This window comes from Petaurus breviceps, unplaced genomic scaffold (assembly GCF_028583685.1).
Source record: "Petaurus breviceps papuanus isolate PSGF00001 unplaced genomic scaffold, PetGlider_PUasm1.0 180, whole genome shotgun sequence".
Classification (NCBI taxonomy): Eukaryota; Metazoa; Chordata; class Mammalia; order Diprotodontia; family Petauridae; genus Petaurus; species Petaurus breviceps.
Window position 1 is genome coordinate 1,520,777 of NW_027185782.1, and position 27,804 is coordinate 1,548,580.

General features: G+C 42.5%; 1 protein-coding gene and 1 pseudogene across 1 annotated transcript; both read right to left on the reverse strand.

The window, feature by feature from the left end:
* Positions 1–230: 230 nt before the first annotated feature.
* On the reverse strand, positions 231–5,644 carry FEM1A (fem-1 homolog A). The gene has a single exon (XM_069086787.1). It carries the CDS (start codon positions 5,464–5,466, stop codon positions 3,478–3,480), a length of 1,989 nt encoding a protein of 662 aa, XP_068942888.1. The 5' UTR covers positions 5,467–5,644; the 3' UTR covers positions 231–3,477.
* A 12,272-nt stretch (positions 5,645–17,916) lies between these two features.
* LOC138160220 (microtubule-associated proteins 1A/1B light chain 3C pseudogene) lies at positions 17,917–18,375 on the reverse strand (annotated as a pseudogene).
* Between the last annotated feature and the right edge of the window lie 9,429 nt (positions 18,376–27,804).

Below are 27,804 nucleotides of genomic sequence, written 5' to 3' on the forward strand. Positions count from 1 at the left end.
ATACTTTTTGGATTTCATACTAACACAAAAAGTACATCCACCGAGTCATGTAGCTGTTACTCTAGGACCCTAAATTTACATAAAGAATTCCCACCCTTTCAGCCATGGCTACCATAGGTTCAAGCATATAGCATATTCCATAATTCTTTAATGCACACACTTTAAAAAAAGGTACACACAACTTTTCGAAGGTTACTTCTTGAGAAATAAAAGTACTTAGAATCAAATAAGGTTTTGTCATTTTTTAAAGTCAAAAGCACTTTACAATCTTGAATGCCACACAACATCCCTGTGAGGTAGGATAGTATTATCCTCATTTTACAGGTGAGGAAAACAACAAAAGTGAAGCCTTTTGAGGCTTGGGCTTCAACAAAATCTCAAGGGTCTTTTTTGTCCCAGCACTTGGGTCCTTGAGAGAATCCCTGCCATGAATTCAGCGAGACAGCATGTGGAGTGGGAAAAAGAAATCCATCCAGTATCTGCTCTTTTCTCAAGCCAAACTGGACTTTGAGGGGTTGGGAAGACATGCAAAGGAAGGTTGTTAACCAATCTGGAGCAGTTGCAACTTTTAGGTTGGTGAAGTATAACTCTCTAGGTTAATTAGGTCTTTTTGTTTTTCCTTCTGGGAAATATTTGTTTGGAGAAATCTTAATATAAGCAACCTCTTTTTTTTTCTTTTGTAGTCAAAGTGGTGTACACTAAGGTTACTGCTTTATAGTTCTTTCAAGGAACAGGATATGGCAGCATGGAATTTACACAGTAACAGTGCTGGCTCTTTTAACACTCAATAGTGCTAGGCGCATGAAACCAGGAAGCTACAGCAGAACCCCATCTTAATATTTAGGTATTGGGCCACATATCCTCACAATCTTATGGCCTCTATCACAGTGAGAAGAGTTATGGATATTAGTAACTGTAGAAGGGCTAGGATCTAATTTTCGGAATTAAACAAAACTTACAGAATGGCTAATTTAGAAAAAAAAACTACCACATCAATTTGTTCAAAAATAGGATAAATCAACAAGTTTAAGGCTCCCAACTTAAGCTGGTGAAGAGGCATGATGTGGGGAAAGGGATTTACTTTCTCCCCAGTGTGCATTCTTTCCAGGGAGACAGTGCTCCTGGAATAGTCATTAGGCAGGCTTCCCTTTAGAGTTCATCAAAAAGGAAGCTCCTTCCCCTGAGATCCAGGCACATGCTAGATACCTTTTCTTTCAGGACAGAAGTCAACATTGGAGAATTGTAGATCCAGTAGGTGAAATCCGGTAGTCCAAAAATATTTCCCCAGCCTGTCAGGAGCAGGACAACTGCCTGCACAAGACACTTCCCTAAACTGTTTTTCATCGGAACTAATCTTCCTACCTGGACTCAGCCCATGTTAAAAGTTGGGGTCTACTGCTAATTTGCAGGACATTTACCCTAAGTGGAGGGGGGAAGGGTTGGGTTAAGTTTCTGAGGTTCTTTGAAGCCTTGAGATTCCATTAACCCATGAATTACAAAGTCCAAAGGGACAAAAGAAATCTTTTCACAACCAGACTTCCTGTCCAGTTATTTATATGATATGTACCACCATGCAGTCCAGGGGGGTCTTAATCCTGAAATCCAAGGCCGAGCTAGAATGGGCAGAATCCCCCTCCCCTATCCAACCCATTCACCCACCCCGCCAGCCCCCTTTGCCACACAAACCAGCAATCACCAATTCCCAGGCAAGTCAGTCTAGTGCCTTTTCTTTTTAATTACTTAAATATAGGAGCTTAGGCTCACACATGAAACAAGCTTATTTTTTTTAGTTTATTCTGCATTCCAGTGAGAACATTAACTGCATTTTCCACCTTGATAGAAGTTTAGCTGTCTTATAAATAAATCAATTTATAGTTTAACACTGCAAAACTAAATGACAGACCTGGTTTGCTTAAAGGGGCAGGGCATCAGATTATAAGCATCCTGGTCTTTTGTGGCCTGCAAACACTAATCTAATGGTGGCTTTTAGCATATGCAGTAAGTGGATTAGTGTCAAAACTTCACTCTCCTGAGCCTGACTTTCTCCCAAAATTAAGGGGGACAGCTGTTTAACCTTTTCTGCTAGACTTTCACTTTGGCTAGGCCAATAATCTCCTTACTGCCTGCCAAAGCCTCTGTAATCAGTCATTTCTCCTGAGAAAAAACTCATGACAGCACATTTTCCAAGACCACCTGCTCTTGGCCAGCACTTAACCATGGGCTATGGGAAAGCAGATTTCTGCAAACTCGAGTTTAAAGCCTGTCACTGATGGCCTATACCCACATTCTAATTGCATTTGCTTTATTAAACTGTTGCCCTACATGGGACCTTGTTTTCGGAATCAGCTCTGGAAGATGGCTTTAAAAACAACTGCAGCCCCCAGTGTATCATTTAAATGACAAAATACGCATGAAGACTGTGACACTAGGTAGGAAACGTTCTCTGGCTTTAACATGAAAATGTAGCTTTGGTGGCTATTCCTGTACCAGAGAACTGGTGTTGAGCACAGCTCCTCTAAATAGCGCTGGTTCATGGTTTCTAAGCAAAAGAGTTAGGGGCTCTCCTACTGAGAGTGGAGAAATTGGGAGGCCCACGTGCAAAGAGTAGAATGAGGTTTTAAAAATGGAAATGTCTATAGAGCTTTATGGACTGCAGCCACAGACTTTCATCTTAAATGTAAAGCACACACAAGTCTTCACATACCATTTTGGCCTGCATTGCCTGTCCCAGGGACTAATACTGCTTTAAACTAAAGGGATCTGTCAGTGGGGGTGGAGGGAAGCACAGAAACCCAGCTTCACAAACAGGCAGCAAAATCTTAGGACTTCTGCACAACACTTGCCATCTGGCCACCAGGAAAATAAAAACCAAATCAACTGAAAGCTGTGTAAAGTGGTGGTCAGTTCTACTGGGCTCCAGCTGACACCCACTCCATGGTAACCAGGACACCACAGAGTAGTTGGAGACAAACTGGAAGAGAAACTGCCTTGCTTCTTAAATTGCAAAACTGCGCTGCTGTGACCCATCAGTCAGGAGACGGCTACTCAAGAGCCCTGACAGCTGAGTTCATCGGCATCCAATGGGAAAGAGGGGAGTACACCACCTTCGGCTTTATCTCCTCGTTCCAGTAGGTTAGGAAGGCAATGGCTTCCAACCCTCTGCCCCTAGGGTAAGATCAATGAAAGCCTCCTAGCTCGTGGGAGGACAGGAAAAGACAGAACTCCTGAAAGAACTGAGTGAGGGAAGGTAGCTCTCCTGGTGCACTTCCCTGAAGGCCTTTATGGTGTACTAACTCCGGATTTCTCATTCAAAGGAGAAGTCAATGGGGAATATGGAAGCTCTAGACCCCGCCCCTGAGGCACGTTTTACCAGAAGCCATCCCACACCATCTGGGAAGGTGCTACAAAGCCCTGGTACCTCCCTCTCCGCTGAGGATGACTGAGCAAGGAGGGGTGGTGAGGGGGACCTCCCCCCAGTCAGTGCAGTTCAATGAAAGCCTCCAGTTCTTCGGGGATGAAACCCTTGTACGGGACCTTGTGCTTGTCTAGGGCACGGGCTGCAAGGCACTGGAGGGTAATGTAGTTGAAGGGCTGCATGGTGCTCTTGCTGAGCAGCTTTTCATCCAGCAGCTCGTAGGCGGTTTTCTTGAAGGCATTAGTTGCATCCATGTGGGCACCAGCCTCCATCAGGGCACTCATGATCAGGGGGCAGTTGTTTTGGGCAGCTATGTGCAATGGGGTGTTGTTGTCAAAGTCCCTGCTGTCTGGGTCAGCCCCACATTCTAACAGCACATTTACCACGTGCAGAGAAGGGAACTTGCCCACTGGGTAGCGGCCCACAGCAGTCGTGTCCTTGTCCACGGCCATATGCAAAGGGGTGAAGCCATTCTTGCCCCGGGGGCTGCATTTGAGAAGCCTGTAGACAGTCTGACGTTTGAGGTGCTCTTGTTCTGGGGTACATTCCACTTTTTCCAAAAGATAGATTAGGTGGAGAATGATAGCTAGGGCTTTGGTGAACTGGGAAGAGTCACCAGGGTCTTTGGGATGCTGCAGTGCCCTCTCTACTTCTCGAACTCCTTTACTGAGCACACCCATGAGGTCGGCGAAGCCAATCTGGGTACCCAGGCTGCCCTTAGTGGTGCGGTCTTGCAGCACATAGGAGAAGAGTTCTGCAAAAGAGAGGAAGCTGCTAGCTGTCATGGGGCTCAGAGGCTCCAGGTTGCTCTGCTGCATGTCTAGGGCGTACTTCCACAAGTGGATGCACCTTTCAAAGTTGCCCGAGTCTGCATACACCGCGCCTCTGTAGCGGATGTAGTAGGAAGTGTCTGGATGGGAAGGGCCCAGGATGCGCTCCCGGATCAACAAGGCCTGCATCCTCATCTCATCAGGGTCGGTAATGAGGGCTTCCAGTTCTTCCGCGGTGTTCACTTCCTTGGAATAGTCATAGGCCAGGACTAGCTGCTGAGGCTCGGGCTTGGGCAGATACTCACCACCCTGGTGCCGTAGCTCCATGGCCCTCCTCCAATACTTGAGAGCACCCAGTAGGTCCCTCTTTTTGTCCACGAATGTGGCCCCCAGCAACTCCAAGGCCTCCACAGCGGCTTCTCGGCTTGTGGGGCAGCAGCTCTCATAAGGCTCTGGTGACTGGGCCTCCTCCGGGCCGCGGCTGGTGCTGGGCACGGCGGCCTCCTCCTCCGGCTGCGGCTGCACTTGGACCTCTGGGGTGGGCTGCTCCTGGATGAGGTATTCCACGATGTTGGTATGGCCGGTGACGCTGGCGGCCAGCAGCGGGGTCATGCCGTAGCCGTCCCGCTCCATGCGCGCCTTGCAGCCCAGGAGCAGCTGCAGGATCTCCAGGCTCCCGGACTCAGCACAGTCGTGCAGCGCCGTGTTGCCCTTGGCGCTGCGCCGGTTCACCTGCGCGCCCTGCTCCAGCAGGTAGCGCGCGATCTCGCAGTGGCCCTTGTAGCAGGAGATCATGAGGCAAGTATGCCCGTGCCGGTTGGCCACCTCCAGGTCGGCCTGGTGCTCGCCCACCAGGTAGCGCACCACGTCCAGGTGCCCGTCGAAGCAGGCTGCACGCAGCGGCGTGGAGTTAGTGCGCGTGGTGCGGTTCACCGAGGCGCCGCGCCGCAGCAAGCTCTGTACCACACCCAGGTGCCCAGCCGCTGAGGCGGCCCACAGCGGTGGTGCGCCCTCGATGGTCTCCCCGTCGAAGTGCACCGAGCCGCCAGCCTCCACGCTGGCGCCGCAGCGGTCCACCAGGTACTCCACTACATCCAGGTGGCCGTAGCGGGCGGCGATGAGCAGCGGGGTGCCCCCGGCGGCCGGGCCCCCCGCCGCCCCAGCCGCTGGCTCCCCGGTCAGCTCATCCAGCTCTTCCCGGCTGCGGCCGCTCAGCAGCTTCTGCAGCAGCTGCAGCTTGCCGTCGCGCGCAGCATTGTACACGGCCGTGCGCAGATCCATGGCGCGCGCCGCTCCCCGCCCATCGGCCGCGCGGGGCCGGGGCAGGGCCGAGCCAAGCCGAGTCCAGCCCAGCTGAAATCGGCGGCGGGCAGACTAGAGCCCAGCAACCTTCACCCTCTCCCCCGCCGCCATCTTAGGCCTGCCGTAGGCAGAACAAAATGGCGCCCGACGGTGGGGAGGAGCCTGGAAGATCTCGCCGCGCGCAAGGACCTCTGGGAAATGAAGTTCTCCGTTAGAGACGCAGCCACGCAGACTAAGAATCCCGGAAGTGTTAGGAGGAAGCGGGGGCGCTACTCGAATGAACCAGGAAAGAGAGGGGTTATTTGGGAATTGTAGTTCCTACCGACGAACCTGTGGTGGTTGCGGGGCTAGGGTTGGTGATCTTTGCTGAACTATGCTTCCCAGCATGCAAAGCAGCTCCCCCTTCTCACTCCCCTCTCAACAGCTATAAGAGAGAAGTGAGGAACCTTTGGATAGGCTAGGCTCTTTCAACGTCACCGGCCGTTGGCCAATAACAAGTGGCTAATCACTCTCGATTCGCTTATCCCTGCCCCGCCCGCCTTCGGCCACCAGAGAACTCCATTTCCCGGCGATCTCTGGGAGCAAGAGAGCGATAAGGAGCCAATCAGAAGCTTGGATTCTGGATCACCTTTCGGGTTGGGCGGATTGAGGCGGAGTTTTGTTGTCAGTTTCTTCTGGGGGTGGTCTGTAAGGCCTTCTCGGGTAGGGAGCGGTAGGGGGCGCTGGGCAGCGCCCAGGGCGGCTGGGGAGCCCTGGGGAGCCCCGGGGAGATTGATATACCCTCTGCGCCACAGAAGACCTTGGCCTTTTCACTCCTGCTTTATTTCGTCTGTGTCGCACGCTGGACCAAGTAGTTACCGACGCAATCGTCCCAACTCTCTGGACCGTGCCTGGGGTGGAGGTGGGGGAGGGGCTGAAAACGGAGGTGCGGGAAGGGGTGAGGGGTAGAGGGTGTGTGTATGTTTGTGTGTGTGCGTACGCGCTACATCATCTAGTTCTACTCATTTTACAGTTGAGGAGACTGAGGTCCAGGCAATTAGCATTTATTAAATAGCGGCTACATGCCTGGGCCATGCTAAGTACTGGAGCTATAAAGAGTCAAAGGACAGACCTCTGCCCTCAAGGAGCTCCCAGTCTAATGGGGGAGACAGCAAGCGAACAATGAAGTATAGAGGGGGTCAGTGAGAGGGGGGTTGTAGAGCGAAGGCACCCACATTAAGCAGGACTGGGAAGGGCTTTTTCTAGAAGTTGGCATTTTAGCGGGGACTTGAAGGAGACCAAGAAGTGGAGATGCGGAGGGAGAGCATTCCAGGCACTGGAAACAGCGTGTGAAAATGCCCACAGTCTGGGGGTGACTTGCCCGGGTCATACATGGGCTGCTAGTGTGACTATAACTACCAGCTTGCTCAACTGTTAAGTGGTTCAGTGAAAAGAGTGCGGCACTTGGAGTCAGAAAGACCCGAGTTCCAATCCTGACTCAGATTTGACTCGCTGTGTGACTGGCAAGTGACTAAACTTTCTCCCAGCTTTCAGTTCCGCATCTGTACGATGAGGGGGTTGGACTCCATGGTCCATTCTTTATAGCTCTAGGTTTATGAACTGATGACTACAAATCCAGCCGATTTTCTACACTGCCACTGCTTCCCCAAAGCCCTGGGCCCTGGGGTGTCAGATCAGACCATCATGCTCAGTATGTGCCATGCTGGGGGGGGGGGGGGGGAAGGGGTGTCAGAAGAACTGGATCTTAATCCAAGTGACTCACTGAAACTCAACTTAAACTAGTCACTTGTCCTCCCTAGGTCTCAAGTTGCCCATTTTATATAAAAGAAATAGAACCAGCCAGGGGTCCTTGACCTTGAGTTTGTGAACTTGATTTTTTTACAAGAATTTTGATAACTTAATATAATAATATAGTTTATTTCTTTTGCAATCTTGTGCCTTTAAAAGCATTCTGCGAAGGGGTTCATAGGTGTCACCAGGCTATCAAAGGTGTCCAAGACACAAAAAAGGTAAAGAACCCCTGTTTTAATTCCAGTGGTTCTTTGTCACCCACAGAATCAAACAATAAAATTCCATTTTGTATTCAAAGCACATAATATGGGGAAAAGGCATCAGGTGCTTCCCAGATTTATCAGATTACTCACTTCCAGGAAGTGAATCTGGGTAAAAGAGAAGGTTCCAAAAGGCCTATGAGGCACAAATGAATCACTGAGAATATCATATTTCTTACCATCTCAATGGGTAGAGAGAATTTGTAACAAAATTAAATTAATAATACATACATGTGTAAGGTTTTTATTGTCTATAGGAGGTATATTGACTGAGTCATTTGATGATTTTTTTTTCCTTTCCAAAAATCAAGTTTTTGGTGTGTTTTTTTTTTCTTACCAGATACAAATGAATCACTGAGAATATAAATCCACTGAGCCAAAAATAGCTTGACATTTATGCCACCCACCCTGTATGGTAGATTAGTATCATGGAGAAGGCTAGACTTGGAGGAACACTGGCTGGTTGATCATGAGAATATTTCTTTATTTTTCTATGCCTCAGTTTCCTAATGTGTAAAGGTAGGGTTATAATACCTGAAGTACCTGCCATACAGGGCTGTTTTTAAAGCTCAAATGAGATTATTTCTGTAATAATGCTTCATAAACCTTGAGGTGACATAAATGTCAACTATTTTTGGCTCAGTGGATTTATTCTCAGTGATTCATTTGTGCTTGATGGGGGGGAGAGGGAGCTTTTTTCTGGCCTTTTAAAACCTTTTCGAATTTGCCAAAATTCATTTCCTGGAAGTGAGTAATCTGATAAATCTGGGAAGTACATGATGCCTTTTCCCACATATAATTGTGAGAGTGGATTTTCTGCAAATGTTGCTAAAATCTAAATTCAGAAACAAGCTGGACATGGAATCTGAGGTTGAAGCTTTCATTATTTCAGCCAGACTCTCAAAGCTATAAAACAGCAGTAGCTAGATCATCAAGTGACTCAGAGACATACCTTCTATAAATAATAAAAGCTGCGGCGCGCACACTCACACACACACACATATATTACTTTTTTTTTTCAGTTACAAATTCTCTACCTCCATCTACCCCCTATGTACCCATTGAGATAGTAAGAAATATGATACCAATCAATATATGAAGTCACACAAAACATTTCCATGTTAGCTATGTTCTGTGTAAAAAAAAAATGTTAATCTGAATTCTGAGTCCATCAGTTCTCTATCTGGTGGTGCATAACATTTTTCATCATGATCATTGTATTGATCATAGTTACTAAGTCTTTCACAATTTTTATAATGTTGCTGTTACTATGTACATTGTTCTGGTTCTGCTCACTTTACCTTGCATCAGTTCATATATGTCTTCCAAAGTTTTTCTGAAACCATCCCCTTTATCATTTTTTACAGAACTGTAGTATTCCATTCCAATCCTATACCATAGCTTGTTCAGTCATTCACCAGTTGACGTGGACCCCTTCAGTTACCAATTCTTTTATTACGCAAAAAAGTTGCTATTAATATTTTTTTTTGTACATGAGGGCTCCTTTCCTTTGTCTTTGATCTCCTTGGATTATAGACCAGGATTTCTGGGTCAAAGGGTATTCGGTATTACAGGCCGTAGGACAGTTCCAAATTGTTTTCCCTGGAATTGTTGGACTGCTTCATAACTCCACCAGCAGTACATTAGTATACCTTCCCTCCCGCCCCGCCCCCCCATCCCTTCTAGCATTTGTCATTTTCCTTTTCTGTGATCTTAGTCAATCTAATGGGTGTGAGGTGGGTGGGTTAGAATTGTTTTACTTTGTATTCTTCTAATTAGAAATTTAGAGCATTTTTCCATATGACTTTCGAAAGCTTTGATTTCTTCCTCTGAAAACTGCCTGTTCATATTCTTTGACCATTTAGTAATTAGAGAATAGCTTTAATTTCTTTACATTTAGCTCAACTCTCTACACATTTAAGAAATGAGACCTTATCAGAGAAACTCGCTACAAAGTTTCCCCCCAATTTCCTGCTTTCCTTCTAATTTTGATTGGATTGGTTTTGATGGTGTGCTTGTGATGTCTGTGTTTGTAACATCAGTTTGTAAAATCAATTTGTAAAACCAGTTGGTAAAATCACATTCACCCTGCCCCCCAGCCTCAGAACATTAAGTCTGCCCCTTCCCCCTGCCAGCACTCTGCCTAGCAACAATTCATGAACTGTTTATCTCCCCTTAGTATAGTGGCCAGCTACACCTATGAATCCTTCAATGCGCTATCTGTAAGTTAACTCCTTAGCCAGTTATACACATACTGAGTCTGTTAGCCTTGCTTCTCAACATCCATCTTGTCAAACATAACACTGATGTTTGCAGACTAGGCACTTCTCAGTCATCCCTGACCGCTAGCTGACTTAGTGATGTTTCTGGTCTAAAACCACACCTCCAGGTAGCCCTCCCTTGGGCTGTTTCCCAGTGAAATGGGCAATACTGCCTGAGCAGTTGATATTAAAAGTGCATGTCCCTTTAAGCACTGACCACTCCTTAAATCCTCCCTAATCCCACCCTTACCCACCTAGTTAGCATAGTTGACCACTGATTTACTGTTGTAACTCCTTAAAAACTATACCTATGACTTCTTTAAGTTTGCAGGTTCCCTAAAACCTCCTGCCCTCTGTATAGCATAACAATAAACTTTTACAATACTGACTCAAAAGATTGCTTGGGCCTAGTGAATTCCTTCAAGACTGTGCCTGTGCCCACTCAGGACTCTGGTCATTGGAGTCCCTGTAACACCCATCACCCCCCCACACACACACACATCAGTTTTGTTTGTGCAAAAACTTTAAAATTTTATGTAAGTATCCATTTTGTCTCCCATGGACCTCAGTATTTCTTGTTTGGTTATGAATTTTTCCCACATCTATAGATCTGACAGGTAATTTCTTCCATGTTCCCCTAATTTGCTTATGATAACATCTTTTATATCTAAATCATGTACCAATTTTGAACTTATTTTGGTACTATATATTAGATATTACAGTGTGAGTTGTTGATCTATGCCCAGTTTCTGCTGGACTTCTTTCCAGTTTTACCAGCAGTTTTTCTCAAATAGTTTTTGACCTAAAAACATGGATCTTTGGTTTATTAAGCACTAGGTTATTGTGTTGATTTGCTTTGTTATATTGTGTGTCTAATCTAATCCATTGATCAGTCACTCTTTTCTTATCCAATATAAAAATTTTGTGATTGCCACTCTGTAGTATAGTTTGATATCTGGTACTGCTAGGCTCCTTCTTGTGCATTTTTTTTCCCATTGATTCCCTTGATGTTCTTGACCTTTTGTTCCTCTAGATGAAATTTGTTACTATTTTTTTCTAGCTCTATGAAGTAATTCATTAGTGGTTTGATTAGTATGGTACTGAATAAATAAATTAATTTAGGTAGCATTGCTATTTCTATTATATTTATTTGGCCTGTTCATGAGCAATTAATAGTTCTTCATTTATTTAGATCTGTCTTTGTGTGAAATGTTTTATAATTGTGTTTATATAGTTCCTGTGTCTTGGCAGGTAGTTTCTAAAATATTTTATACTGTCTGCATTTATTTTAAATGGAATTTCCCATTCTATCTCTTTCTGCTGTGTTTTGTTGGTGGTAATACATAGATAGAAATGCTGATAATTTGTGTGGGTTTATTTTGTATCCTATAATTTTATATTGTTTCACCTACTTTTTTAAGTTGACTCTCTAGGATTCTCTAAGTAAACCATCATATCATATTCAGAAAGTGATCATTTTGTTTTCTCATTACCTCAATTTATTCCTTCAATTTATTTTTCTTGTCTTGTTGCTATAGTTAGCATTTCTGGTACAGTACTGAATAATAATGATGATAAATGAACATCCTTGCTTTACCCCTGATCTTTTTAAAGGCTTCTAGTTTATCCCCATTGCAGAAAATCCTTGCTCTCGGTTCTAGACAGTTACTTATTTTAAGAAAAGCTCCATTTATTCCTGTGCTTTCTAGTGTTTTTTTTTTAAATAGAAATGGATGTTGTATTTTGTCAAAAGCTCTTTCTGCATCTATTGAGATAATTGTATGATTTTTTTTTTGTTGCTAATATGGGTCATTTATGCTTAGAGTTTTCCTAATATTGATATATTACTATTTTTCAAATTAGATTATAAGCCTGTACCACCAAAAATATACTGTTGTATTTTTTTTTAAAGCAATTGGGGTTAAGTAACTTGCTCAAGGTTACACAGCCAGGTGTTTCTGGTTGGGTAATAAGTGTCTGAGCCCGGATTCAATCCACATGTCATCCCGACAGTGGAGCCAGTGCTCTTACTCACTGTGCTACCTGGCCGCCAGATACTGTTGTATTTAAAGTGCATCTTCATTTTAAAACATTACTGAATTCATTGCAGTTTTTGTCATTTAAAAACATAACAATATCATAATTGCTATAATGTGGTAGTATAAAAATATTTTAACATTAAGAAAAACTACTTGCGCTAAAAAAAAAAAATGTTGAGAAAGAGTGAAAAGAACATTATCTTTTAAGTTATAGGATCTGGGTTCCAAATACAGATCTGCTGCTTACTACTGATGTAACCTTGGGTAAATCTCTTAACTTCCCTGAGCCTCAGTACCTTAATCTGTAAAACGAGCAGACTGGCCTAGATGGCATCTAAAACCCTTAAAGCTAATGATCTCTGTGATCTTTTCTAGCTCTGCTGTTTAGTGATTCTGACTTGCTAGCCAGATAGCCTTGGGGAAGTCACCTAACCTGTTAGCTCTTGTTTCTCCACCTGTTGGACATGGATAATCATACTTGTCCTATCTACCTAATCAGCTAATCCACAAGCATTCATTAAGTTCTCATCTTATGCCAGGAACCATGACAAGTGCTGGGGATACAAAGAAAAGGCAGAAGTAGCCTCTGTCCATAAAGACTTACATTCTAATGGAGGAAACGACATACCGTATGCATAAATAGGTAGAAACATGCAGAAGGGAAGAGAAGCTAGTAATGAGTAGTTGGGGAGAGAGGAAGGCTTTCTGCAAAAGGTGACCAGACTGGGAAGAGCTGTAAATATCAAATGGAGGTATTTATATTTGATCCTAGAGGTAATAGCTACTGAAATTAATATTGAGTAGGGGAGTGACATCGTCAGACCTGTGCTTTGGGAAAACCACTTTGGCAGCTTCATGGAGGATGGATTGAAGTGGGAAAAAACTTGAGGTAGGGAGACCATTTTAGTCTAGGAGAGAAGTGAGGAGGGCCCCTGTTGAGTAGTTGCTGAGTGAGTGGAGAATGGAAGATTCATAAGAGATGTTTTGTAGAGATAGAAACAAGATTTGGCTACTGAGTGGGTTTATGGGGTTGTGAGAGTGTAGGGTAAAGAATGTAATTAATTGAGGTTAGGAACCTGGTGGAAAGGATAGTGGTACCTTCACCAACAATCTGGAAATTACAGGAGGGGTGGATTTTGTGTGTGTGTGTGGGGGGGGGGAGCTAACAAGTTCTATGTGACATATAAAAAGTTTTGAGAGAAATAATTTCTGGGTAATTATTTTATTAATTGTGCTAGCATAGAATTAATAAAAAGGGTCAGTGACACTCTCGAATGCCAAAGACCCACTCAATGCGTATATTCCCTTGAAAGAATGGATGTTTCTAAGGGTGGAAATTGACTTTGGTTAACAAATAATGAGAGGGAATGAATATTATAATGAGAGGTGGACCTATTCCAATGAAGGGCTGAGGGACTGTGACTTTGATCACCTCATTTAGTTCTGGATTACCCCCAGACTTGGGCAATCTAGACAAAGGATCATCCACCTTTCCTAAACCTGCCTGAGTGGAACACAGTAGACCAGAATTCACTTTATTTTATTTTTTTAGTTGTTTTATTTTTGCTTTTTTCTTTTTGAGGGGCAATTGGAGTTAAGAGACTTGCCCAAGGTCACTTGGCTAGTAAGTGTTAAGTATCTGAGGCCAAATTTGAACTCAGGTCCTCCTGACTCCAGGGCTAGTCCTCTATTCACTGAGCCACCTAGCCACTCCCAGAATTCACTTTAGATTGAATTTTTTGCAAGGTAAGACAACAACTCCATCTAGGTAATATAGTGTAAGTGGGGTAAATTTTTGGGAAAGGTCTGGGATCTCTCCAATAATTTGTTATTATCCTTTCTCTGAGTTCTAAAGTCCCTCCTGTCTCTAACATTCTGTGCTATATGTTTGAAGGTCCCTTCTGGCTGTGATATTCTATGTCCTAAGGTCTCCCCCATCTGACAAACCGTGGCTCTGTGACTTTGCTTTTAGGTCAGGGCCCACTGCATCTTCTTTTCATTCCCTGTGTTCAATCTTAGAAAAGGACATTTGGGTAAAAAAAAAAAAACCCAAACCAAAAAACCCCTGGGATTGGAAAGAATTGCCTGGAGTTTCTCACCGATGAAGTTCACCACAGTTTAGGACAACGACTATTTGAATCTCACATCACTTTAGTTACTAAGAAATGATCTCCAAGTGAATGTATCCCTTTGAAGTGAATATCCTTTTCAAGACATAACCTTCACAGGGTCCATTCTGTAGCCCCTGCCAGTGCTGGATGTGTAGTATCTGCTTACCCTGTAATTGAGTTAAAAGAACACTGGATTTGGAGGGAGACCATTTGGGTTCAAGTCTCAACTCTGTCACCATGGGCAGTGTGACCTTGGGAAAGTCATTGACAGAACATCAATTTCTTAAACTGTGAGATGGGGATAATATTTGCCCTACCTGCCTCATAGGGTTATAAGGATCAAATGATATGCTAACAGATTGAGAGCTGAAAGGGACTTTTGAGGCCATCTAGTTGTTTTTGCCTTGCTTTGTGTTAGAGGAGGCTGAAACCCAAAGAGTATCTTCCCAGGAGTCACAGAGGTTCCAAGCAGCAGAGCTGAGATTTGGAACGTAGGCCCTCAGACTTCCATTCCAACATGCTGGACCATGCTCTGTGCCTAATGTTTCTAAAGCATTCTGTAAACTGCAAAATGCTGTATAAAAGTGAAGTATTGTTATTTCCTTGTCAATTGGCGATCTTCATATAGTGTTGGAAGACTTTACAAAGTGCTTGCTATGTTCATGTAGTCTGGTAAAACTCTTTGTTTCTTCTAGCCTTTTCTTTCTTTGTCTTCCATTTTTCCCATCTTTTCCCTTCCCCTCCCCGCCACCAAAATCTAGAAACTTCTATATTTGGAACATTCCAGGTTTCTAGTTTTCTGGCCAATTGGTGTCTCCCTTACTGTGACCTGGGAGTAGGTGGAGAGGGGGAAACCAGCCAAGCCTGTGAGAAGAGGACCCCTCACCTCTCCATAAAGCATCTGATCTGGGAGTTCTCATGGCCCCTGAACTGAGGAAGTGAAAATCTGGCTTGAAGCTTAACATAAAAAAAACCCAAGATCTTGGTCACTGGTCCCATCACTTCCTGGCAGATGGAGAAGAAATGGAAGCAGTATCAAGTTTTATATTCTTGGGCTCAAAGATCACTGTTGATGGTTAACTGTAGCCATGAAATTAAAAGATTTTTGCTTCTTTGAAGAAAGGGTGTGGCAAATCTGGACAGCATAGTAAAAAAGTAGAGATATCACCTTGGGAAAAAAGTTGGTATAACTAAAGTTACAGTTTTTCTAGTAGCAATGTATGGCTGTGAGATTTGTACTATAAGGAAAACTGAGTGCCACAGAATTGATGCTTTTGAATTATGGTGCTAGAGAAGACTTCTGAGAGTCCCTTGGACAGCTAGGAGATCAAATCAGTCAATACTAAAGAAATTAATTCAGAGTATTCACTGGAAGGTAAATACTGAAGTTTAAATACTTTGGCCACAAAATGAGAAAATAGGACTCATTGGAAAAGACCCCGATATTGGGGAAAATTGAAGGCAAAAGGAAAAGTTCACAGCAGAGGATGAAATGGAGAAATAGTGTCATGGAAGCAATGAACATGAACTTAGACTTCAGGGGACAATGGAGGACAGAAGAGCCTGGCATGCTGTGTTCCATAGGGTCACAAAGTCAGACATCTGAACAACTGAACAACAAAATCAGTGCCTGACATATTAACAAAAACTCTTCTATATCATTCCAAATCTTTGTTCTAGTAGAATATATGTTCCTTGAGGACAGGAGTGGTCTCTCTTTTATTTCTATCCTCAGCATCTAGTACAGTTTCTGGAACATAGAAGGCATTTAATAAGTGATTGCTGGCCTATTGATTCTTTGTGGAAGAGGTAGCTTTTCTTGTCAAAGCCCACCCCTTTACTGTGTCCTTGATACCATAGACCCCCCTGTCTTCCTCTGGATGCTTACCGATTTATCACCCATCAAGCAGTTAATTAATAAGCATTTATTAAGTCCCTTCTGTGTACACTGTTAAGTGTACTGGGAATACAAAGACAAAAATGAATCCTCTTAAGGATAGGTTATTTTTTGTGTGTATTTCCAGTTCTTGGCACATTGTAGGTACTTAGTAAATATTTTTTTGAATGAACGAATATCATTTGATTCTAACAGCAACCCTGAGAAGTAGATATTACAAGTATTATTATTCCCACTTAAATGTGAGAGGTCTGAGCTCAGAGAGGTTAAGAGATTTAGCTATGGTTGTGCATCTAAGTAATGGCTTATATTTCTCCATCTTTTCCACAAGAACACCTCAAGAGACTTTGTTAAATGCTTTCCTGAAAGGGAAGTAAATTCCCCTGATCTTTCTGCCTAGTAGCCTTGTTGGAAAAAAAAAATAAGGTTAGATAGATATGCTCTTGATGGTCTCATGCTGACTCTTGGTGATCACTGCTTTCTTTCCTATATGAGCCCTATCCATCCCTTTAGTAGTACTTTCTAGAATTTGTACATGAACCAAAATCAGGCTCAGTGGCCTAAAATTTGCTGACTTCAAAGTCTTGTCTTGCTTGTAAATCAAGACATTTTCTATTTTCTAAGTCATCTGTGTTGTTCCTATTGTCCCCGATCATTCAAAGGTTGCTGACAATGGCGCAGTCATCACCTCTACTGTGATGTAGCCAGTTGTAGCAGCAAGCACCCCAGCATCCCCAGGGTGTCTGCCAACACAGGTTCTTGGATCTGCTTTGATAAAGGAAAGCAACTCAAAATGGGTTAACAAGCTTACTTTAATCAGTCAAACATATATCATTTACCTAGTTCAGGGGAAAAAGGTCAGCACCCTGAACTTCAGAGTATACAGGCAGAATTATCAAGACAGAGAAACAGATCAAGTAGATTTCCAAACTGTCCAACCATTACATCCATACCAAATCAACATCTGGGTTTTTCAAAGCCAGGGTGCTGTCAACAATGGCTTCCCAGAGTTTCATCTGATCAAATCACAGAACACTTCTCAAAGTGAGCCCCAAAACAAAGCTACACGTCAGGGCTTATATAGCCTTCTCCTGGCTCAGAGAATGTAACAACCTTATTGACTCACTGGCCAATCAAGAAGTATCTACTGAAAAACAAGCCTTCCACCCCAGGCTCCAGGTGCACTTTAGCCTAGGGGCAGGGAAGATCTTAAAAATTTACATTCCCATTACACCAGTAAAAAAAAATATTTTTTTCTTGGAAAGTTTGCACGAAATTCAAGCAAGAAATTTAAAGGAGCAGGGATGTTTCAGGAGATAAAGCCATCACATGTGGTGATTCAACAGAAGTGAAATGTCTCAAAGGCTACATGGTGGAGGCATTGATTAAAGCAGGCATACTAGAAGACAGACTTAAAGCTGTGGTCAGGGATTACACAGAAGTAGTACAGATTTGGTATCGGGACATTGGAGGATTTTTTAAAGAGGGTTTTGAATTTTGAGCAATCATGGATTTGGGACTACTTAAGGAGCAATACGAAGGACCAGATATCAACTATTGAAATAAAGCAGCAGAGGCTTTATTAAAAGCAGACTTTGCAGATATGTTGTAAACAGGATTTCCTGAGCTATATGGGTCTTTTTGTTTTTTATCCAAGCAGAAACAACTTGTAGGACAGAGATTCTCTATAGCCTCAGAGGATTTCAGTATAGTCTTTTCTCAAAGTGGGGCACAGGACAGATGGTGCTGTTTCAAGTTTCTCCCTACTCTGTGACTTGGTAGAAGTGTTTGACATTTAAACACAATTTCAACTTTCAGTCTTGTCTTCTTCAATAAGATTATAGGAAGCATTATATAAATGAACCCATTCCCACTGTGAAAAACAGAGGCTTAGTTTACAATAATATTTTCTAAGGGCTTTACACTTTTTTTTAATGACCAAAACAAGATAGATGCTTGGATTTTGTTCATTAGTTCTATTTAGTTTACGGCAGGCCAGATTGTTTTTCACTGGAGAAAACAAATCCCACTTGCCAGAGTTTGCTGAATCACTTAAAGGACAGTTACCTCCTAACCAGATGTGGGCTGAAGGTGTTTGCAGGAGCCTGGGCTAAAACTCTGCTGCAGCTCAGGGTTGGCCATGAGCAAAGGGCAGACAAACATCTCCTGGGAGGCATATGTCATATACACAAAACCATATTCATCCTTGTAATCTCTGTAGATCTCTGCCATGGTCACACTCATGCTTGCTAAACTCTTGTTCACCAGGAGGTAGAAGGCTTCAGTGGTTGTCAGAACCCTGCAACTCCTAATGATAGTTAGAAACTGAATCATGGTCAGCTCTTGGGGAATGAGAAATGTGCTTTTGTCCAGCAGGGGAAGGTATTTCTCCTTCTGATAACGTTCAGCTATCACTGGTATCTTGCTTGGGAACTTTGCCTGGATCCCAGCAACTTCCTCTTTTCTGGTTGCTAAGCTTTTCCATTGCTTGAAAGGTCGAATGGTTTGGCTTTTCTGCTGAGGTTGCATTTTATTCAACAGGTTTTCTGTGAGGATTGACTTAATGCAAATTTTAAAATTCCCCTCTAACTAAGGACTTTGCTATTTCTTTTTCTCCAGCTGCTTTCTAACTGTCTGCAAGAGCCTAATGAAGTACCTTATATAGTTTTGGGTGTGACATCATGCTTTCCCCCTCCCCTTTTCCCTCCACCCCTCACAACCCAAACCCACAGCCTGTGAAGTAGAGGTCAGCCTCACAGATGGAAATGGAAAAGTGGGTCTGTTTTGTTAGTCAGAGAAAGTCCAAAGTTGCTTTGCTCATTATCAGAGAACATTTTCCCCTCGAAGGCTAAAGAAAGGAAAGTATCATTATACCACTGTCTTCCTATCTGCCCTATTCCATGAACTTCTTCAGAGGTGAAAATCCCTTATGCTAAAGCTCTTTGGGTATTTCAATAACTATGTCTTCTTGAGTGTATACTCAATTCTGATCTAGACTCAAGTGTTATAGCAAAGTTCTACTTTGAGTTTGCTTTCTAATCTAGCCTATGATTTTCCCCTGACAGAATCCTACTGAGGGATGGATTTCATGAGAGATGGAGGACCTTTTTTTTTTTTTTGAGCAGCACCAGAAACCAGAAGCGGCCATTTTAATGGAGAACAAAACCACAATAATTTGAATCTCAGAGTTTGTTTCATGTGCCAGAGCTGAGCAGGGTCTCTCTCCCCCCCCCCCCCCCCAGAAGCCCTGGGGTCAGGAAGGAGCCTAGGGAGAGATTTAATTGCTGTCTAAGGGCAAGTGGTGGTTGGTGAAGGAACTCAGAAGGTGGGGACATCACCTACCTATGTCCTAACCAGGGGGCCCACCTATTCCCTGGCTCTCCTGGGGCCTCTGCTTCTCGGGATATATCCCCTCTCTCGCTGCTGTCCAAGACTGACACTCAGAGTGAGAGGGTCCTCTAATTCAGATCCGGTGTATACAAGAGAAGTACAAGGTTAGGTAGGCTTGAGGGGGGTGGGGAGGGCTGTGGGTGGGAGGATCAAGGTCAGTGATGGTATAGACTGTAGCCATTGTCAGCAACCTTTGAATTTTTTTATTATTTATTTTTTAATTAATGTGTTTGTTTACTTTTAGTTTACAGGATTCCATGCCACAATTCCTTGAGTTTCACATTTTGTTCCCCTCCCTCCCCTCCCCGCCATGGCGGCTTATAGTCAAGTATAGGATCTGTAAATACTTTCACATTATACATTAGTCAGGTTATGAAGACGGATTGTATCAGATGGAATGGAAAAAAATGGTAAAGACTTGGGTGTCTGCCAGTCTTTTCAGTAGCAAGTTCTTTGAAGGCACTGAGATGAGTGAACACCTGTGAATGAAAGTACAAATATCTGCATCCATGTATATTCACATATATGTGTATCTAACATGTTATATACAATGTATATAATTGTGTATATTGTATACATAATATATACAGTGTGTATTATATACAAATTTCACACATATGTGTATGAAAATATATATGCATGTATAGATATACATACCTATAGGTAGGTAGATGATAGATACAGAGTTCATTTATTTCTCTGGCTTTAGGAAAGGCATGAACATTTGGGGAGGAGATTATCACAAACATCTAGTTTCCAGTTGCAGACAAGGAGTGGGGGAAGGGAAGAAACTTGGCCATTTCCTCTTTTTGATGCTGCAGACTTGTTGCTATGGGGACCAGATGCAGCCAATACTTTTCTTTGAAGGGCCCATTAAGTACTACTGAATGATAATGGACTGTCTGTGTCAGAACAGGCAAGTGACAAGATTGCATGCCATCCTTTAATAGGGGCATTTTGGTTTAAGTGCCCTAACCTAACATTACTCAGCATTCTTAATTGCCCTTCATTGCCCTCATGCTCTGAGTGGCCTGTGTTATATCCCATGGGTTAAGTGACCAGTACCTATCAGCATTTTCCCAGCCCAAACCAGGAGTCCTCTGATAACTCCTCCTTTGCTCTCTGCATCCTGGCCCCCCCTCCTACCTTCTCACCCCCCCTCCTACCTTCACCACCCTGCCAATTGGTGCAGGAAGCAAAGTGGACTTCAGAGTTCAGAGACTGTAGTAGAGCAGAGATTCATTGTGTGGCTTTGGGTAAATGACATCCCCCTTGGCCTTTGGTATCCTTCTCTATAAAAGAGTTGGGGCTTAGTGTTCTCCAGAGTTCCTTCCAAATTTAACATATGGAAAGGTCCCAGAAGTTGGCCATGGTGATCCAGCCCAGGGTGCATTTAAGAGAGGGCTAAAAAAGAAGCCCAGCTGGATGTAGGCACAAGAGTTAGAACTAGAAAACATGGGTTTTGAGACCTTCTCCAGTCAATTACTAGTTGGACAGTCACTAGCAAGTCCTCTTTGTCTCTGTCTATAAAATGAGGGAGGGAGTTGTACTTAATGACCTTGAAGGTTCTTTCCAAAGCTTTGAATCTATCATAGGGGACTTGGTATGGATTAAAGACGAACAATTGAAATAGAGTTGGCTGTGTCTTTCTGCTTTTTATTAACTACAATCCCAGACATATCTCTTCTGAGAAGCAAAAATGGGCATCGATGGATGATGTGATCTTTCTTTGGCAATATCAGTTCTTCAGGGTTCCCTTACCATTGGCCACAAGTGAATAACAGGAACCACTTCCATTTCACTCTGCTATGCTCATTCCCACCACTGGACTTCCCCAGACCTAGATACCATGGTTCCCTTGAGTCTGACCACCTCCAGCAAGTATTTGCAGACCGTCCCAGCCCACAGCAACATGGGCCTCCTGTGCTCCAGCAGCACTCAGTACCTTGGGCAAGGGCTTAATCATGTATGGCCTTGGGACATTTCTCATGGTGTTGTCTTATCTTAGGTTTTGTTTTTGTTTTCCACGTTTCACTAGTGTGGTAAGGTTCAAATTATTATGTTGGATATTTCTGTCTCCCCTTCCCCCTCCTCCCCCACCACTAATCTGATGCCTCCCTAGCTTTTCAGTCTTCCTCCCTGCTTGAGAGTACAAGATGGCACAGTGGATAGAACACTAGGCTTGAAGTCAGGATGATCGGAGTTCCAATAGAGGATGCTCGGCAATCCCTAGCTGTGTGGCCCTGGATGAGTTGCTTAACCTCTCTGTGTCTCGGTTTCCTCATCTGACAAATAAATGGGTTGGACTTCTAAGGTAAAGTCCTTTCCAACTCTCCATCTACGATCCTGTCCTCCCTTCCATGCACTCTGTCCTCCAAATTGGACAGTTGTCTGCCCTCACAACCTACCTTGAACTGTCCTCATGCTTTTCCTGATCTCTGGGAGATCAACTCCAACTCTTTGCCTGTTGAATTCCTGCCCATCCTTTAAAGCCCAATTCAGATGCCACCTCCTTTATGAAACCTTCCCTGATCTCTATGTCAGTAATGACCTGACCCCTCAAATCTCACATAATACTTTAATTTGTAACTATTAATGGACTTAACATCAAATATCTTATATTATCTGTGTGTCTAATGCATTTATTAACTGAAAGCTCCTTGAGGGGAAGAGCTTTGCTTTATCTAAGCATTTTTTTTCTTTAATTTTCCCTATCACTTGGTACAGGGCTGTGCACACAGTAAGCCCTTAATATTTATTCTGATGTATACTTTATTTTGGGCTTCTCAGTGGTACAGTGGTTAGAGCACCAGGCCTGAAGTCAGGAAGACCTGAGTTCAAATCTGGCTTCAGATGCTTACTAGCTGTGTGACCCTGGGCAAGTCCCTTAACTCTGCCTCAGTTTCCTCAACTGTAAAACGAGTTGGAGAAGGAAATGTCAAACCACTGCAGTATTTTTGCCAAGAAAACCCCAAATGGAGTCACAGAGAGTAAGACAAAACAGAAACAGCAACATCCCTTGTCTTCCCAATTATATTGTTAGTTCATTATATACCTCTATGTATTTTCCCCAGACTCCAGAACTGGACTTTGTGCTTAGTGGGCATCAGCAAACTTTTACTGACTTAGAACATACCGTTTGTAGGGGAGCTACAGCTTAACACAGAGCTGGCCATCCATACCAGGGGATGGAGACATTATATCATTTTTCTTTGTACCAAGGTACAAGTTGGGTGCATGAGTTGCACAGAGATGCATGTCTTCTGTTTGTGTTCACACATGTATACCAAAAACTGGTGCAGACACAGACAATGCTCATCTCCCCCACTTTGAGGAGTCCTGCAGTGTGGTATCAGTGGAAGGAACACTTAATTAGGGAAGGGTCCGAACACCTGGGTTCCAGTCCCAGGCCTGCTATTAATTAGCTATCTGATCTTGGGCAAATACTGCCAACTTTCTGGGCCTCATTTTCTCTCATCTATAAACTAGGAAGATTGGGCTAAAGGATAATCTGGCTCTGACACTATTCAAAGATCCCTTCCAATTCTGCCATTCCATGTTGGAAAGTCTAAATTATGACCTACTATGTTCCAAGGTCTGTCTAGCTCTGATGTCCTATGTTCCTGTGTCCCTCACAGTTCTAACATTCAGTATTCTCTATTTTATAGGCCCTTACAGCTCAGACACTTTTAAGCTCTCATTTATATCTATTATTATTCTATGTCTTATTTTATTTTAGACACTGGTACTCCCTACCTCACCCAGTCTAGAAGTACATATAGTAGACTACTCATGAGCCTGGCCCCACTGTTGATCAAGCATGAAAGCCGTGACTGGCTCTGTTTTCAGCCTGGGCCATTGGCTCCACCTTTGGATCCCTGGTGGCTCTCTGATCCTGGAGGCTTGTGACCTTGGTGCCAGACAGCGCGGATACCTAATTGGCTTTAGTCTTACTACAGCTCAGAACTCCCAAATTCAACAAGCCTCAGCCTTCCCATCAGGGATTATGTGTGTGGGCCACTACACCCAGTCTATGATTCATTTTACTTTTTTTTTTTTTTTGAAGGGCAGTTGGGATTAAGCAACTTGCCCAAGGTCACAGGGCTAGTAAGTGTTAAGTGTCTGAGTCTGGATTTGAACTCAGGTCCTCCTGACTCCAGGGCCAGTGCTCTATTCATTTTGCCACCTAGCTGCCCCTATGATTCATTTTAAAGGGGCATTGAGAGCTACTAGTGTGATACAATGAGGGTCATTGAGGATGATATCATAGGTCAGTTAAGTTTTCCTGAGGCTTCCTGACTATCCCACAAGGACAATTCTAAAAATACTCTAATTTCCTACTTTATGCTATCAATCCAGGGGGCAATCTCAAGATCCCACTCACCCCCTCTAGGGAACTTTTAACCATGTTTTTTATTAAGGTGTCTGATGACAGCATTTTCTCTGCTTGCTAACAAGCTACCAGGGCTTTGGTTACCTGGAAAGAGGGTTTCAATCTGTCTGGAGCAGACATGAGAGCTAGAGGGTAGCACTGAATAATGTTGAATCAATGCACCTTAATTTTTATTAGGAAGGATCTTGGCAGTCTCCTGTCCCTCACAGGCAGCCTGGGTTTTCACAGATCTAATTTATTTCTGACTGTAACATTGGTCATCCAGGATGTGAAAAGGAGAAAATGGAGGGAGGAGAGGGTAGCTGAGGAGGAGGTTGGAGGAGATACTGAAGTGTGGATTTATGCTAAAAGAATCAGGTCTCCATATCAATGTAATAAAAATGACAATTCTACCCAAATTAATTTACTTATTCAGTACCATACCAATCAGACTACCAAAAAATTATTTTATGGAGCTAGAAAAAATGACAGAATTCATCTGGAAGAACAAAAGCTCAAGATTATCAAGAGAATTAATGAAAAAAAAAAATGAAGGAAGGTGACCTAGCCATATCAGATCTCAAACTGCTACAAAGCAATAATCATTAAAACATTCTGGAACTGGCTAAGAAATAGAGTGATGAATAAGTGGAATAGATTAAGTACACAACGCACAATAGCAAATGACCATAGTAATGTAGTGTTTGATAAACCCAAAGATCCAAGCTTTGGGGACAAGAACTCACTATTTGACAAAAACTGTTGGGAAAACTGGAAAGCAGTTTGCCAGAAATCAGGTATAGACAAATGTCTCACACTGCATACCAAGATAAGGTCAAATTAGGTACATGATTTAGACAAAAAGGGTGATACTGGAAGCAAATTAGGAGAGTAAGGAATAGTTTATCTGTTAGATCTAAGGATGAGGGAAGAATTTTGACAAAAGATAGCATTGTGGAATGTAAAATGGCTAATTTTGATTACTTTAAATTTAGTGGATAGAGCACTGGGTTTGAAGTCAGGAAGACTTGTCTTAAGTTCAAGTCTGGCCTCAGATGCTAGGTGTGTGACCCTGGGTAAATTACATAATCCTGTTTGCCTCAGTTTCTCATCTGTAAAATGAGCTGGAAAGGGAAATGGCAAACCACTTTGGTATCTTTACCAAGAAAACCCTAAGTGGGGTCATGAAGAGTCAGACATAGCTAAGATGATTGAACAGTAACTACAAAAAAAAGTTTTTGCACAAACAAAATCAATACAGACAAGATTAGAAGGAAAACAGAAAACCGGGGGGAAAAATAGTGTTTTTTTTATAGCAAGTTTGTCTGATAAAGGCCTCATTTCTTAAACATGTAGAGAACTGAGTCAAATTTATACAAGTAATTCGCCAGTTGATTAATGGTCAAAAGATACAAACTGGCAGTTTTCAAAAGAAGAAATCAAAGTTATCTATAGTCACATGAAAAAATGCTCTAAGTCATTATTGATTAAAGAAATGCGAATTAAAACAATTTATTTTTTGTTTTTTTTTTTTTGAGGGGAGAAGGTAGGGCAATTGGGGTTGAGTGACTTGCCCAAGGTCACATGGCTAGTTTTTGTGTTAAATGTCTGAGGCTGAGATCTGAACTCAGGTCCTCCTGACTCTAGGGCTGGTGCTCTATTCACTGTACCACCTAGCTGCCTCAGAATTAAAACAATTCTAAGGTACCACTTCAGACCTGTCAGCCTGGCTAATATGACAAAAAAAAAAAGAAAACAACAAATGTTGGAGAGGATGTCAGAAAACTGGGACATGTACACTATTAGTGGATTTGTGAACTGATCCAACCATTCTGGAAAGCATTTTTGAATTATGCCCAAAGGGTTATAAAATTGCACATACCCTTTGACCCAGTAATAACACTAGTAGGCCTGTATCCTAAAGAGATTTTTTAAAAAAGGAAAAGGACCTATTTGAAGAAAAATATTTATAACAGCTCTTTATTATGGTGGCAAAGAGTTGGAAAATGAAGAGATGCCCATCAATTGGGGAATGACTGAACAAATTGTGTTATATGATTGTGATGGAATTCTATTGTGCTATGAAAGGATGAGCAGGATGCTTTCAGAAAAACGTGGGAAGACTTACATGAACTGATGCAAAGTAAGTGAACAGAACCTAGAGAATGTTGTACATGGTAACAACAATATTATACAATGAGGGGCAGCTAGGTGGTGCAGTGAATAGAGCACCGGCCCTGGAGTCAGGAGTTCAAATCCGGCCTCAGACACTTAACACAAAAACTAGCCATGTGACCTTGGGCAAGTCACTTAACCCCAATTGCCCTCCAAAAAGCAAAAAAAACCCAAAACACACAAACAATATTATACAATGATCAACTGTGAATGACTTAGCTATTCTCAGCAATGCAATAATCTAAGACAATTCCAAAGGACACATGATGAAAAATGCTTATATACCTCCAGAGAAAAAAACTGATGGAGTCTGACTGTAGATAGAAGCAAACTTTTTTTTACTTTATTTTTCTTGGTGTATGTGTGTGTTTTGGAGGGGTCTGTGTTTTCTTTCTCAGCATGACTAATATGGAAATATGTCTTGCATGACTGCACATGTACAACCTATATCAAATTGCTTGCCTTCTCAATGAGGGAGGGAGAGAATTTGGAACTCAAAATTTTAAAAATTGTTAAAAAATTGTTTTTACATGTAATTGGAAAAAAATGAAAGATAACATTTTTTAAAATTTTGTGCACACACACAATCAAGTGTCTTCATAGTACCAGGGAATCCCAGGGTTGAAAGGGATCCCAGTGGCCTTCTAACTTCCACCTAAAACACAAATTCCCTCTGCATTCCCTAGCCTCTGCTTGAATACCTCTGTTGACAGAATCATTCCTTCCTAGGTATTATTCCATTCCACCCAGGGGCTTTCCATTGTTTTGTTACTCGAGTTAAAAATCTTTTCTTGTCCCTTCTTTTCCTCTCCTATCCCTTATCCCTGCCCAATGACAAGCACAGGACTATACAAAAAGCAGTACATACAGATTGGTCAGTTGAGAATTCTGTGAAGACACTTTTCTTGATCCTTAGAAATTAATTTGATATTAATAATTATATTAATATAATTAATCATAATAATGGCTAGCATTTATATGTATAGTGCTTTAAGTTTTGCACAATGCTTTACATTTGGTCATCACAACAGCTCTTTTAAGTAGATGCTATTATTATCCCCATTTTACAGATAAGGAAATGAAGACAGAGAGGGATTAAGTGACTTACCCAGTATCACACTGCTAGTGAGTGTCTGAGGCAGAATTTGAACTCAGGTCTTCCTGACTCCAAGACCTGACTCTATCCACTGCATCACCTAACTCCAAAACTTCAAGGTAGTGGGGGTGGTAGCAAGAACACAGATCTGGGAGTCAGAATTAGGCCCTAGTTCTTCCTCTAACTACATATGTAGCATTGCAGAAGTCACTTCCCTTCTCTTTCTCAGTTTCCTCCTCTATAAGAGTAGGGCATCAGCCTAGATACTTCCAGTGCTAAAGTTCTGTCAAAGCATTATTGGGAATTAAAGTCAATCTAGATTATAATTTTAAGCCATCTTTCAATTTTGGAAAGTCAGTTCATTTCACATATTGAAATATATTCCTGACTGTAACATTGCTTACAGTCATGTGTACAGGATATGAAAAGGAGAAAATGAAGGGAGAAGAGGAGGTGGGAGGAGATGCTGAAGGGTAGATTTATGCTAAAAGAATCAGGTCTCCAAGACAATGTATAAAAATGACAATTCTACCTAAATTAATTTACTTATTAAGTACTATACCAATCAGACTACTAAAAAATTATTTTATGGAGCTAGAAAAAATGACAGAATTCATCTGGAAGAACAAGAGGTCAAGATTATCAAGAAAGTTAATGGAAAAAAATGTTAAGGAAGGTGACCTAGCCATACCAGATCTCAAACTCATATATTTCACTCTGAAGTTTTGGGGGAAAGCACTGACAAAACTGTGGCCTTGAGATGTGTGATTTCAAATTATATTGATTCAACAATTATTATATTGAGTTCTTCATCACAGTGTAGACTCTTAAAGACTCTGCCAACCAAGTATGAACTCTGGGTTCTACTAAACTGGAAAGGCTTAGCATATGAGCCCAACACTGGATTATGTTACTATCATCTGAG